General features: G+C 42.8%; 1 protein-coding gene across 4 annotated transcripts in view; it reads left to right on the top strand.

Moving 5' to 3' along the window:
- The first annotated feature begins 1441 nt into the window (after positions 1-1441).
- The window catches only part of gria4b (glutamate receptor, ionotropic, AMPA 4b), a 106644-nt gene continuing 96305 nt past the window's right edge, over positions 1442-11780 (top strand). For 3 of the 4 annotated variants that reach the window (XM_056397624.1, XM_056397623.1, XM_056397622.1), the window contains exons 1-2: positions 1443-1788; positions 5883-6041. In XM_056397624.1, coding sequence (XP_056253599.1) covers positions 1698-1788; positions 5883-6041 — 250 coding nt within the window. In that variant the 5' untranslated portion in view covers positions 1443-1697. Of the gene's footprint in view, positions 1789-5882; positions 6042-11780 lie in introns of all 4 variants that reach the window. The other variant, XM_056397626.1, reaches the window with a different exon arrangement.

Here is an 11780-nt window from a genome sequence, read left to right as displayed (position 1 = left end):
TACTTTTCAGTACCATTAATTTAGTGTGTTGTTGCCCTGTAGGAATATTTCACAGCCTAATGATGACTCCAGGTTTATATGGAATGGAAAAACACAATGCTAATTTAAGGTAGCAAATGTTATTAGATTTCACACCTATCACCTATCTGAACCTAATGTGAAAATAAGGTGTTCCTGTTCGGCCAAAAGATACAAAGCAATAAGAATATATTCTGTTACAACACGTTTTGTAATCACCAACATTTTGATTAGGAACTGTAATTTAATGATATTTTATCTCTGAGAAGTTGTAAGGATTACAGTTACATTTATTTTGTAATTTACTCCTGTTACATGCCAGTAGTTACTCCTCAACACTGCTCTTACACAGGGATTATATTCATCTCTTCACAATTGGTACAAACAGGAGGGATGATGACAGTGACCATAAATTGTTAAAGTGTACATGTCAGTCTCGTCTAAGATGGACTTGGAAAAATATGAACATACCTCACAGTTACCTGGGAATCACAGTGGAGTTTTCTTAGAGTCAGCATCTAGTGGCCATTAGAGGAAGTGCACTGTAAGACACATAATAGTAGCCCTCAGTAAATCCTTGTGGCTGATACTTGCTAATGACACAATAATGTCTCATGTAGGTTTTACCAGAACACTTAAGACACTGAGAACTCTTGCTGCTGCAGGGAACATTTGTCAAGCCAATAAAAATGATTCTGCTGTCCAATGTTTAGAAAACTGTGTCCTCCAACCTTTCTGTGTATCTCATTCCTCAGTTTAACAGTTTATCACATATGAAGCTGTGAATCAGGGCTGTGCTGTTTATTACTTACTGGGTTATTGGTTTCCTTCCCATGTAACCCAAAGACACAAGGCACCCTGCCGTTATAGTGAAAATTACAAATGAGACTAAACGATCCAGTGTGAAGCCGTTTAGTCCTGCAAAAGAAAGTGATGTCTGGCAAAACAGGAGAAGCGGAGTTTATGAAAGATAAAACCCACAGCTTCATCACTATTATCTTATTCATTGTGGCAGTTTATGCATTTTATAAGGCACCTTACAGCTCATTCAGGAACCAGTTATACCCGAGGAGGACAGTGGGATCAGGGGTTAAGACGTTTATCTTCTTCTGTAACAAGAGCTCTCTGTAATAATGTGGGGGAAAAAAAGGAAAATCTCCTGTCAGTCATCAGTCATGGGATCGGTGTGTTTTTCGTATCAGCGGTTCTGGAAGTTTTGGTGTTAAACGAGCTGCGGGGAGTTCTCCGCGGCTCGGTGCGGAGCGGACTGAGTGACGCCCCTCCCGCCTGCCCCGGTCGGGTAAAAAGCGCATGTGTGTTATTGCTGTGATGTGAGTTGAGCCGCATCCAGACGCACTGGCCGCCGCTGGCTCACCCCCCCACCTCCCTCCCTCCCTCCCTCCCCTCTCCTCTCCTCCTCATCTCGGTGGTGGTGGTGGTGGTGTTGTGCGCAAAATCTCCAGCGCCGGACGGACGGACGCAGTTTGACGGTACAAACGAGCGGCACTGCGGGGGGATATCCGAGAAAAAGCCATCAGAAGCAGACATGGATATTTAACGAGCATTTGTATATATATTTTTTTTATCTCTTTGTTTTTTTACCCTGTGATGTTGCTTTTGCCCCGGGGGTGTTAATTAAACCTGCTCGATGTCTCTCATCAGTTTATAACCGAAACAAAATGAGGATTTCTTCTCGCGACTGGTTTCTGTTGATATTCTCTGGCTTTTGGGGACTGACAATGGGAGCTTTCCCGAGCAGCGTTCAGATCGGTAAGTGTGGAGCCTTGATGTTAATTCTAAGCAGAAAATGAATCATGTGGATGAATCTGTGGACGGTCCTGTCTGCTGCCTCTGTCCTGCCATCCAACACCTCAGCACTACTCAAAGTGGAAATTGCTGATTTCCTTACGCGGTCTTTTTCTCTCCTCTAAAATAATTACACACAGGCAGGATTCTTTCCTCTGTAGATGCTGTGCATGTTACACACACACACACACACACACACACACACACACACACACACACACACACACACACACACACAGAGACACACGCACCTAATGCGCTTTGTATCTGCAGGCTAGAGTGTGTATCCCAGTGCACTCCGCCACTGCAGCAGATCAGAGCAGCAAAGTGTGTGTATTCCCTATGCAGGCTGCCTGTGCATTGACTGCCGTTAACACTCTCGCAGACCCCCGGTCCTGGCGGTGCAATAAACCTCTGCCACGGTCCCATAGGCCCTCGCAGCATCACCGCTTCCTCTTCCCCAGTTGAACACCTTTTTTAAAAAAATGTATTTTTATTTTTTAACATCTCCATGTTTGCGTTTAACAAACTTAAAAGTGTTTGTCATGGCAGGAGATAAAGGTGATGGATTCCTGGTTCATTTCACTGCTGTAGCAGCCAGATTGACCTGCATGATTTAATGGCAGAGGGATGAAAAGAGAGGCAAACTGTGACCTCCAGTTGTTGATCATCACAACCCTCCCTAAAAAAAAATTTAAATGATCAGAAAAGCAGTCATTCATTCTTTTTCCTGTAAAAATCACCTCACAAATGAATTTTTTTTTTGTTTTGTTTTGTTTTTGAGAAGGTGTTAAAACAGCATTTCTGGGATGAAATATTTGCTCAGTCTGACTTTTCTTTTTGTGGGTTTACCCTCCACTGCGCCCCTGCTCGTAGCGGAGTTGACGCACATCAGAATCAGTCATGCTGATGAAAAATGACAAGCTGTTCAAATGATTCTCCTTGTCCTTTTATATCAGCGTGATACTCGAATTCCCCGGCCCCCCCCCCCCCCCCCCCCCCCTCCAGGGAGGTCAGAGGCCAGGGTCTGTTACAGAACAGCACCCCTGGAAGTGAGGACACTTGAGCTGGGTGGGGGGGTTTAAAGCTGCATCTGTGGAACTGCTCTGCCGTCATGATTGATTTGATATTTTGCTGCTGATTTAAGCAAAAAAAAAAAAAAAATCTGGTGTGGGAGCCTTTTTGCTCATATGGTTTCTCTATTTCAAACATACTTTTTACTATAATTAAAGCCACTTCTCGTTATCATTTGGCCAGTGATAAAAAACCTGAGTGTATAAATCCAACGTGTGTCCTGACCCACCAGACTCACAGTTTTTTGAGTAGCTCCATCAGCTTTCCTCCAATCAACGCTTTATCTGTTCCTGATAATTGTCACTGAAAAATCAACACTTATTATCACTAGGAAATTTGCTGTGTACACATGCATGCAGCACAGAAACAAGTACACAAACACAGCCATGGCAAACATGCTCTGCAGCTGCCACAGATTAATTCTGACAGCAGCCATTCATGTGGCGATTGATCCTGAGAGTTATATATTGCTGCACTGCCTTATTTCCTTTGGTGGGGCTGCAGCCTGTGTCAACACACATTGCATGGGGAGGGGGGGGCTTGGAGGAGGGCGTCTTTGACAGGAAGTCAATCCACAAAATGAAAAGGAGGGAAAAAAAATGATCAAAAAAGACTAGATTCTATATGTTTGCAAAGCGCATAGATTTAAATCCACCTTCAAAGTGAAGCAGGATTTTGAAAGTTGATATTCCAAGCAACATTAAAAGGTTTTTCAGAGTTCTGTAAGGATTTACAGGTTCTGTCTGAAGGATCCTCAAGCTCTTGTCACTTCTGAAGAAGATCCCGACATTATCTGAGTAGCCTGGTGCTGTGTGTGCGTGTGTGTGTGTGTGTGTGTGCGTGCGTGCGTGTGTGTATAACTCTCTTAAGACCGTGACTCTTCAGAGGTTATTCACTGAGGTTAAACGGGTGTTGCCATATTCTCAGACTTACAGAGAACAGTTCACAGCATCAGCACATATTCATCCCCTTTTTACACCACGAGTCGTGTTTTTGTCAAACCATATGGTGTTATTGTTATTGTGCGTCTTGCAGTAGGAGAGTCGTAGCCGAACGAACGCAGCTAAGTCATGTGAAGGGTATTCTTACTGACTGGGAGCCAAGATGTACAAACTGTTCACACCTTAAATCAGGAGTTAACACTTCCTGTGAGCATTTGGTTGCAAGTGTGAGTCAATGAGACATGAAACCAAATCAGAACGACTCCATTGCTTTATCTTTACGTGACTGGGCTTCATATAGAGGAGTAAAATATTCTGAAGTTTACCTTCTAAAGAGGTCAGCCGTGCAAAGAACACACTGGCATTTTGCTTTAAATGACATTTACAGTCTCATTGCAAAGAAAAATGGCCTTAAGTTAGATTTTGAAATGTGAAACAAACTGCGTCTAACTTAAAACACTGCTGACATTTGCACAACCATGAACAGCTTAGTCGAGATCTTTGTAAATGAGCAAGGCTGTAATGGAACAGAAAGGGGGGGGGGGAGAAACCAAGAGCGAAGTCATGTATGAGATGCTTGATACTGGAGCTGCTGTAGATTCAGCAGGATATCTGATGAGAATTATGTCACTTTTTTTTTTCCTGTTTGCATTAATATGAAACAAAAGGTGATGTACATGTTAGACAGGCCGTGCCACAGAGGCCGGAGGCGCCTAAAGAGCTATGACTTCCTATATTGTAGCATTAAGGCTGAATTGACGGCAATAGGATATTTGCAAAGTGATTTACCAGACCAATATTGGCCTTTCATTATGTTTCATATATTGTCCAGTCAGTTGTGTCCGCCTCTAATATGATGGAGGTTCCTCTCTGACCACAGCCACCGGAAACAGTCTGTGGAACCCTAATAAGCTTTTAGGTGGATGCTTTTAAAACCCCATGTTGTGACTGTAATCACAAGAAAAAACAGCCTCAGTTGTTTGTTCAAATGCAGAATGTGACCTTTATTAACCCCCGTTAGCGACCTTGGTTTCTGTTAACCACGACCACCGTCCTTCCCAAAAACCTCAACCCGGTAGTTTCTTGGCGTGCATGGGTTCAAGGATTGTCGGTCCAGACTGAAATATTTCAGCAGCTACTGGACGGATTGCAGTGAAATGTGGTGCCATGCATTCATGACAGAGTCCTGTCATCTGACCTTTCCTCTAGCACCATCTCTAGGTTGACATTTTTAATTCGGAGCGAAGTATATCTCCACAACCGTCGGATGGATTGTTATGGCATTTCTTCCAGATGTCGATGTCCCCCTCAGGTCGAACTGTGATGACGCTGAACGCTTTTCATTCAGAGCCATCGTCCTTGTCAAAATATCAGCCTCGACTGTTTAGTGCTAATTAGCAAATATTAGCGTGTTAACGTGGCAAGCCGAGAGTTTGAGCACGGTAAACGCTAACATCAGCAGTGTTGGCATTGTCATTATGAGCATGTTAGCATGTGATAAGATGTAATCATACAGTAAAAAATACGATCCACATGAGTTAAACACTCAAATGGGTCTTTTTGTTTTTAAAGGCAGTGACAAATAACTTATTTTGCTCCTCGATTGAGTTCTACTCCTCCAATCAGGGCCCTTGAGGAGGCTCCAGGTGTCCCTCCGCAGGGGAGACACTGTTGAATCTGGCTGAAAATCCTCCCCCACAGATAATGTATGAAAATCACAATTGTGATTAGTTTCATTCTCAAGGGTCGTTAGTAACTCAACAAGCATTTTACCCACCTGGGAGATGAAAACAGGGACTGTAATGTCGGTCTATGTGCATGTGTGTCTCAAAGTTTGACAACCTTTCGATCTCAGACTCTTATTTGTGTCCAGGCTGTTGCACGTCTGCAGATGGTGGTGAGATTATTTCAGAGGCTTTCTGCCACTTGTTTCACGTCTCTGTGCAAGTCAGCAGTAAGTGAACTATGTGTAGTGAGGTTAAACATGCTCCTTATCAGACCTGTGTGTGTGCCCCCCCCCCCCCCCCCCCCCCCTCTGTTCAGGCGGGCTGTTCATCAGAAACACGGATCAGGAGTACACGGCCTTTCGCTTGGCAATCTTCCTGCACAACACCAGCCCGAACGCCTCGGAAGCCCCGTTCAACCTGGTGCCTCATGTGGACAACATCGAGACGGCCAACAGCTTCGCCGTCACCAACGCCTGTAAGTCGCTCGCACGTTGTCTTCATGTTGTTGTTGTTAATACACTGATTTTGGGGTTTTTAACTACAGGAAACCAGGAAAAAGAGGTTTCCTTGGGGTCCTAATTTCCACACTATTCCCATCAGTGAAGAATATCACTGTACTCACCACGTTAGAGGAATAGTTCAACATTATTTTGTAGTAGGAAGATGTTACTTCATCTAAAACCACGAATTGTAATTTTTACATGTTCTGTTTGTTCCTGGATGAAGCAGTAACATGTAGGTAGGTGCATCTTTGGATTGTGGAGGGGGCCAACATAGCTGTTTAGCCTTGCTTCCTGCCTTTTTTTAGCTAAGCTAGGCTAACCACATCCTGACTCCATCTTTGCACTCGACACACAGGTAAGGAATCGATATCAGTCCTCTCACATCATTCCAAAAATAAAGTTAATTTATGTCGACATCATTAAAATAAAGTCAGATAAGGGAAAGAAATACGAGTCGTCAGACGATCACACAGGTGAGTCAAACATATTGGGAAGAGAAAACTAAAGGCTAAAATTATAAATATCCATCTTGATTTTATTTCCTGGTTCAAACTGGAATGACTGTATTTACAGCAGTTGCATGTGCACACAGTTTTCCTGTGCGATGAGGGATTGTTACCGACGTTTCCGCTGTACTCACCAGTGGTTTAGATAATCTGATTAAACTGTTGGCTCGTTTGATGCTTGTGTATCTTGTCATGTTGGGTTTGGATGTTGTTGTGTCACCAGATCTCAGCGATTACATTTCTGAGTACTGTGTTATTATAACTGATAGAGATAATGGTCCAAAGTTCTAACAGGAATTATCCTTCGAAGCTGCACGTTCTCTGGTTCTAACATGATGAGGAATAACATCAGCATTATTATTGTTGGTAAAACACGGATCAGGATCAGTGCCAGTAGTGATGGTGTAAATGCTAATAAGGTTAAATTATAGTGATTATAATGGCGTCATCCAAAAAAATGACACATAGCTGACACATATTTTGGTTGTGTGTCACTAAAACAGCTTAGTGTGTATGTGTGTATGTGTGTCTGTGTGTGTGAAGCTCCACGAACGTACAGTACATGTATATGTGTGCGTGTGACGTGTCGGTACAGCTGTGTCTGTGAGTGTCTGCTGGTTCACATCTGATCTGAGCAAAGCTGCACACGCTGAGGGCGACAGCAGCTGCACACACACACACACACACACACACACACACACACGCTTAAACACACACACACAAACAACAATCACACACACTGCCATGGTTAGATCTCCTAATAGTAGTAGGCAGTGATTTTTAGTGATGGTCCCTGGGGAAATGTCCTCTTTCTTTCCTTCTTTCTCACTGTCTGACTGAGTGAGTTTGTGTGTATGTGTGTGTGTGTGTTGTGTGTGTGTTGTGTGTGTGTTGTGTGTGCAGGGTGTGGGGGTTCCCACAAAGACCATAAAACACTGCAGCCTGATGTCTTGTACTATCTATGGTGTGATCTGGTGTTAGAAAAATCAATGGCTAAATTAAGCAGAGAATGAAGTGCTGTTATGTTTGCTTCGTAATCGAGGGTGTGTGTGTGTGTGTGTGTGTGTGTGTGTGTGTGTGTGTGTGTGTTATTGTGTGTGTGTAGACCAGAGACATTTTTTCAGAGTAATCCTCTCATTCTGTGATCACCACATGAGGGAAAAGTCTACTCATGCATTTTAATTTTGCCGATATTCCCCCATTAAATTTACTGCTGACCCTCAGATTACGCCGGGGGCTTCCAAAGTAACACTTTGGCAAATTAGCACCATTAAAAATAGCCGAATTCGACATTAGTGGATCCTATTCGCAGTGTACCCATTGATGTACAGACAACTATCACTGGATTACTTTGTTAATGAATTAAACTTAGAAACATGAAGATTCAAAGGGAAGTTCTGTTAATAGGAGTTATAAGGAATGTGTCTTTTCCTATGATTTCTAAATAGATTTGTAGATGTTACATGCAACGAACACTGGGGATAATGTTTTCCTTGGAAGGTATAATGGAGACAGAATCTATAAATATGTATATCTCATCTGTGTCTTCAGATTCAACTGAGTTATGGCTCCAACAAGGAGTATGAATTTTTACCCCTTCACCCTCTCCCAGTTTGAAAACCTCTGATTTACAATGACAGCACTGCATATACATATATTCCATCGGATTGTCCCAGTTCATCATTCAAGCTCTATTACAGTTATTTGAATGACATCTCGTGCAGTTTTCCACCCCCACAGAAAAACGTCTTGTTTTCCTCTGCAACATTATACAGTATACACATTACTCTGTTGGGATCATTGGAAACCTTGAAACCATTGCTGATGTAAGCATTCAGCTCAAGTGCTTTTATAACTAAAGCAGATGTATCTGTAAAGGTTTTTTGTCTGTTAGTGACCTAAGATGAAATTACAGTAGGTGAAGCCGTATTGATCTCTGGAAATGAGTTGTGCCAGCAGCAGACAGAATAATGCAGGGAAAAAACAGAAAAGTAGGTTATGAGCACAAGAATAGAATAAGAAATGAGCAATTAAAACTAATATATACTATCTAAATGCATGCATAAATATACAGCGGACAGTTGCAACATATTTAAAGTGGACTGCGGGAAAGAGCATGAATATTAATATGGTCTTAGTTTAGAAATAATTACACACACAGTCGGTTTGATTATTTGGAGAAAACCTTTGCAGTACATGAGCATAATGATCCAGATCAAAGCTGCTGCTAAGTGCTCGAATATTTCTTTTATGAGCTACTTAAAAAATGTCAATAATTTTCACATAAGTAACAAGTCTGTAACAATAAGTGTAAAATCAGACACATCTTGGTTTTAATGCTTGTATTTTACCTGTGCGAGCCGGTCAATACAGACGCCGGCGCAATAAGACGAGAGCCGTGCGGCGGTCGAGGCACGGGCGCGTGTAAACTGTGCGTTTCCAGGAACACAAGAAACTATGGGATTTTTTCACCTCCTAGTCTAATGGCTGCATAGTCACAGGAAGTCGGTCTGCAGCCCATTGATTGGCCAAGCCAAATCGGAGCAGAATTACATGAGCCAATCAATGGCTCTGATAGCTCAGGGCCAGCGGGAAATCTGAGATCGAACCACATTGCTTGTTTTCACCCCCCGTTTTACATTTCTGTCTTTTTTTTTTTTTCTTTCTTTCTTCACGGCCCCCTGTTTCTCTCCGTTATCAAAGGCCCCTGAGATAATGGTTATGAATAGGCAGTATTACTATGTGACGTTTAAGGGCATAGTGTACATTTGGGAAGGGGAGATGAGAGACAGAGCTAATTTGTGAGGAGAGATTAGGCCATTCAACGTGTGTGCGCGCCGCTGTCAGGGAGGCTGACGGCGATAATTGGTGGGAAGACGAGGACAAATGTTGTTGTATGTTCCCACTGTCATTGATAATTATTCTGCGGACCCTCTGATAAATTCTGCTGCGCATGTTTGATTAACAGTGCCGCCGTTAATTATTCGCAGTGGGGTTACTGGTGTTGCCGGGATGTAAAGCCACTAATAATATAAAAAAATAAAAATGTATCTTGTAGGTCATCTCACAACTTTCAAAGATCCGTCACACGGCGATATCGCGTATCATTGTCAAGTTAATTGTGACACCTCGGTGTAATTACCATCAACAAATGAGACGACGGTCAGGACATTTGTCTGTGGTGTTCAGTGTTTCCTGCAGGATGGGAATTTATTTGTGATGCTCAGCTCTGTGGGAAACTGGGCTCCTGCCAATAAAAAGGACTTTTGAGGATAATTTGTCTTTCACAAAAGAAATATTCCAAGATTTACAAGCGAAATTAACACATTTCATTACAGGACAATAACTAGATCCTTGAATATTACACTTTACTCTTTACGTATTTGATATTTTGCTCAGTTTTTGAAAAAATTTCCATTTACCACAGTGAATTCTTTTGATACTAGGCTCGGATATATTTAAAATTTTAGACACAGCAGCTTTAAAGGATGTAGCTGGTCTATATATTTCTAACCGGTGTCGCCTGCCTGTGTATCCAAAGGCTGATGGATTTAACTCCACAGAGCTCCACTGTCTGAGTTACGATTGAAAACACGTCAATGTTCCTTTATTACCATGAGCCTGGGCACTGTAGTAATTTACTTTGTGGCAATCTCACATGCACTGACCCCTGCAGTAAATACTCACGGGAGCACTAGACGTGTATCAATCCACAGCTGAAAATAACATCCCCAACAAATGCACTGTTCACTCCTGTTTGAGTATTGCTCGTTACAGCTCCCCTCTGTTTTTAGGAAATTACTAAAAACTGTTATTCTTAATTTTAAATTAACATCTTCTGTAGGAACCGATGGAGCTGAGCACCTTACGCTGTTGTAATAACACTTCTTCCTCTGTGTAGAAAAGGAAGAAAGCATGGTTGGTCACTCTTCATCCATTTCTTCTTTTATTTAATGCAGGAGTCTGAAATGTCTCGGACACAGATGATCAGATTTTGTGAAACTTTGGGGAAGTGCTGCGTCGTTCAGCTGTTTGGCATTTTGAAAAAGGGTCATCAGGTCAAAACAGTGACGCAATTGTTACAGAGCGGCTTGGAGGATCGTCTCCGGTGGGGACGGAAATGTGTAATGCTGCCTCGCGTCACCTACAAATGATGATGTCACTGATAGTAGATTTCACTGAGACTGAAATCTGAAATCTCTTTTTTTGTTTTGTTTTTTTGCAGCAGGCTCAGAATGAGAAATGAGACCTGCCTGCACACTGGTTGCAGATCCCGGTGTCTCTGTGCTGGTACTAGGCAAGAAAATCCCCGTGTCTCACATGTGTGGAAAGAGCCGGAAGTAAAATGCCAAAGCAACAGACCGCCCGGTTCATAATGAAACACTGAGCCAGCATGGCAACGATTTCATGGATCTCTGCCGTGCTGTCAAGGTGCCATTGCAGTGATTTGCTGAAGTCCAGGACAGTCAGAGTGATTGTGTTGGAGTGTGTGAGTCCGAGTGTGTGAGCTCGAATGGCTTCTCGAACATTTGTCCCCTGGATGTGAGGACATGTCCTCTGGGGATGCGGAGGGGGAAGTCGGTCAGAGCGTCCAGGTGTTTGTAACAACAGCCCGTGTGAAAGGAGGGAGTGATCAGCAGAAAGGCAGAAAATGGAGGCACTTGACACTCACCATGATACTGCTGCGATACTTAAGAACTTGGGATATCTGATGTATTTCCAGTACAGATATTTTCCCTTTAACGAGACTTTGCAGGATAATTCTATAATCTCGAATTCTCCGCGTCGAAGTGTGAATGAAAGTGAGGAGAACACGTGGCGGGAATAACTCAGAGGAGAAGTCGTCTTTCTTGACGACAGGTTGAGACTCCGCCCACCGGATTTTACTGAGAGGGGCATTTCACATTTTCATGACTTATGAGCTGAACGACATTCAGCAACCTGCGGGTGAACGTCGTAGCTCAGCATACTTCTTCAAACACACACACAAAGACTTACAGTAGATGTCCACATGTCTGTCTCAGCATCCCCAGATGACACGTTTAAAGGATTACTCCCTGTTTCTAACACCGTAACATTTTTTTCCAGATGAAAAGCGCTGCACCATCTTTTTTTTTTTTTTTTGACAATAATAGCTTATTACTCGCCACAGAATTTGCTGAGATCTTAAGATTTCAAGCCATTGCTATAAATGAGTCCAGGGGG

This window comes from Seriola aureovittata, chromosome 15 (genome assembly GCF_021018895.1).
Source record: "Seriola aureovittata isolate HTS-2021-v1 ecotype China chromosome 15, ASM2101889v1, whole genome shotgun sequence".
NCBI classification, from domain to species: Eukaryota; Metazoa; Chordata; class Actinopteri; order Carangiformes; family Carangidae; genus Seriola; species Seriola aureovittata.
This window is presented reverse-complemented; position numbering and strand designations above follow the sequence as displayed.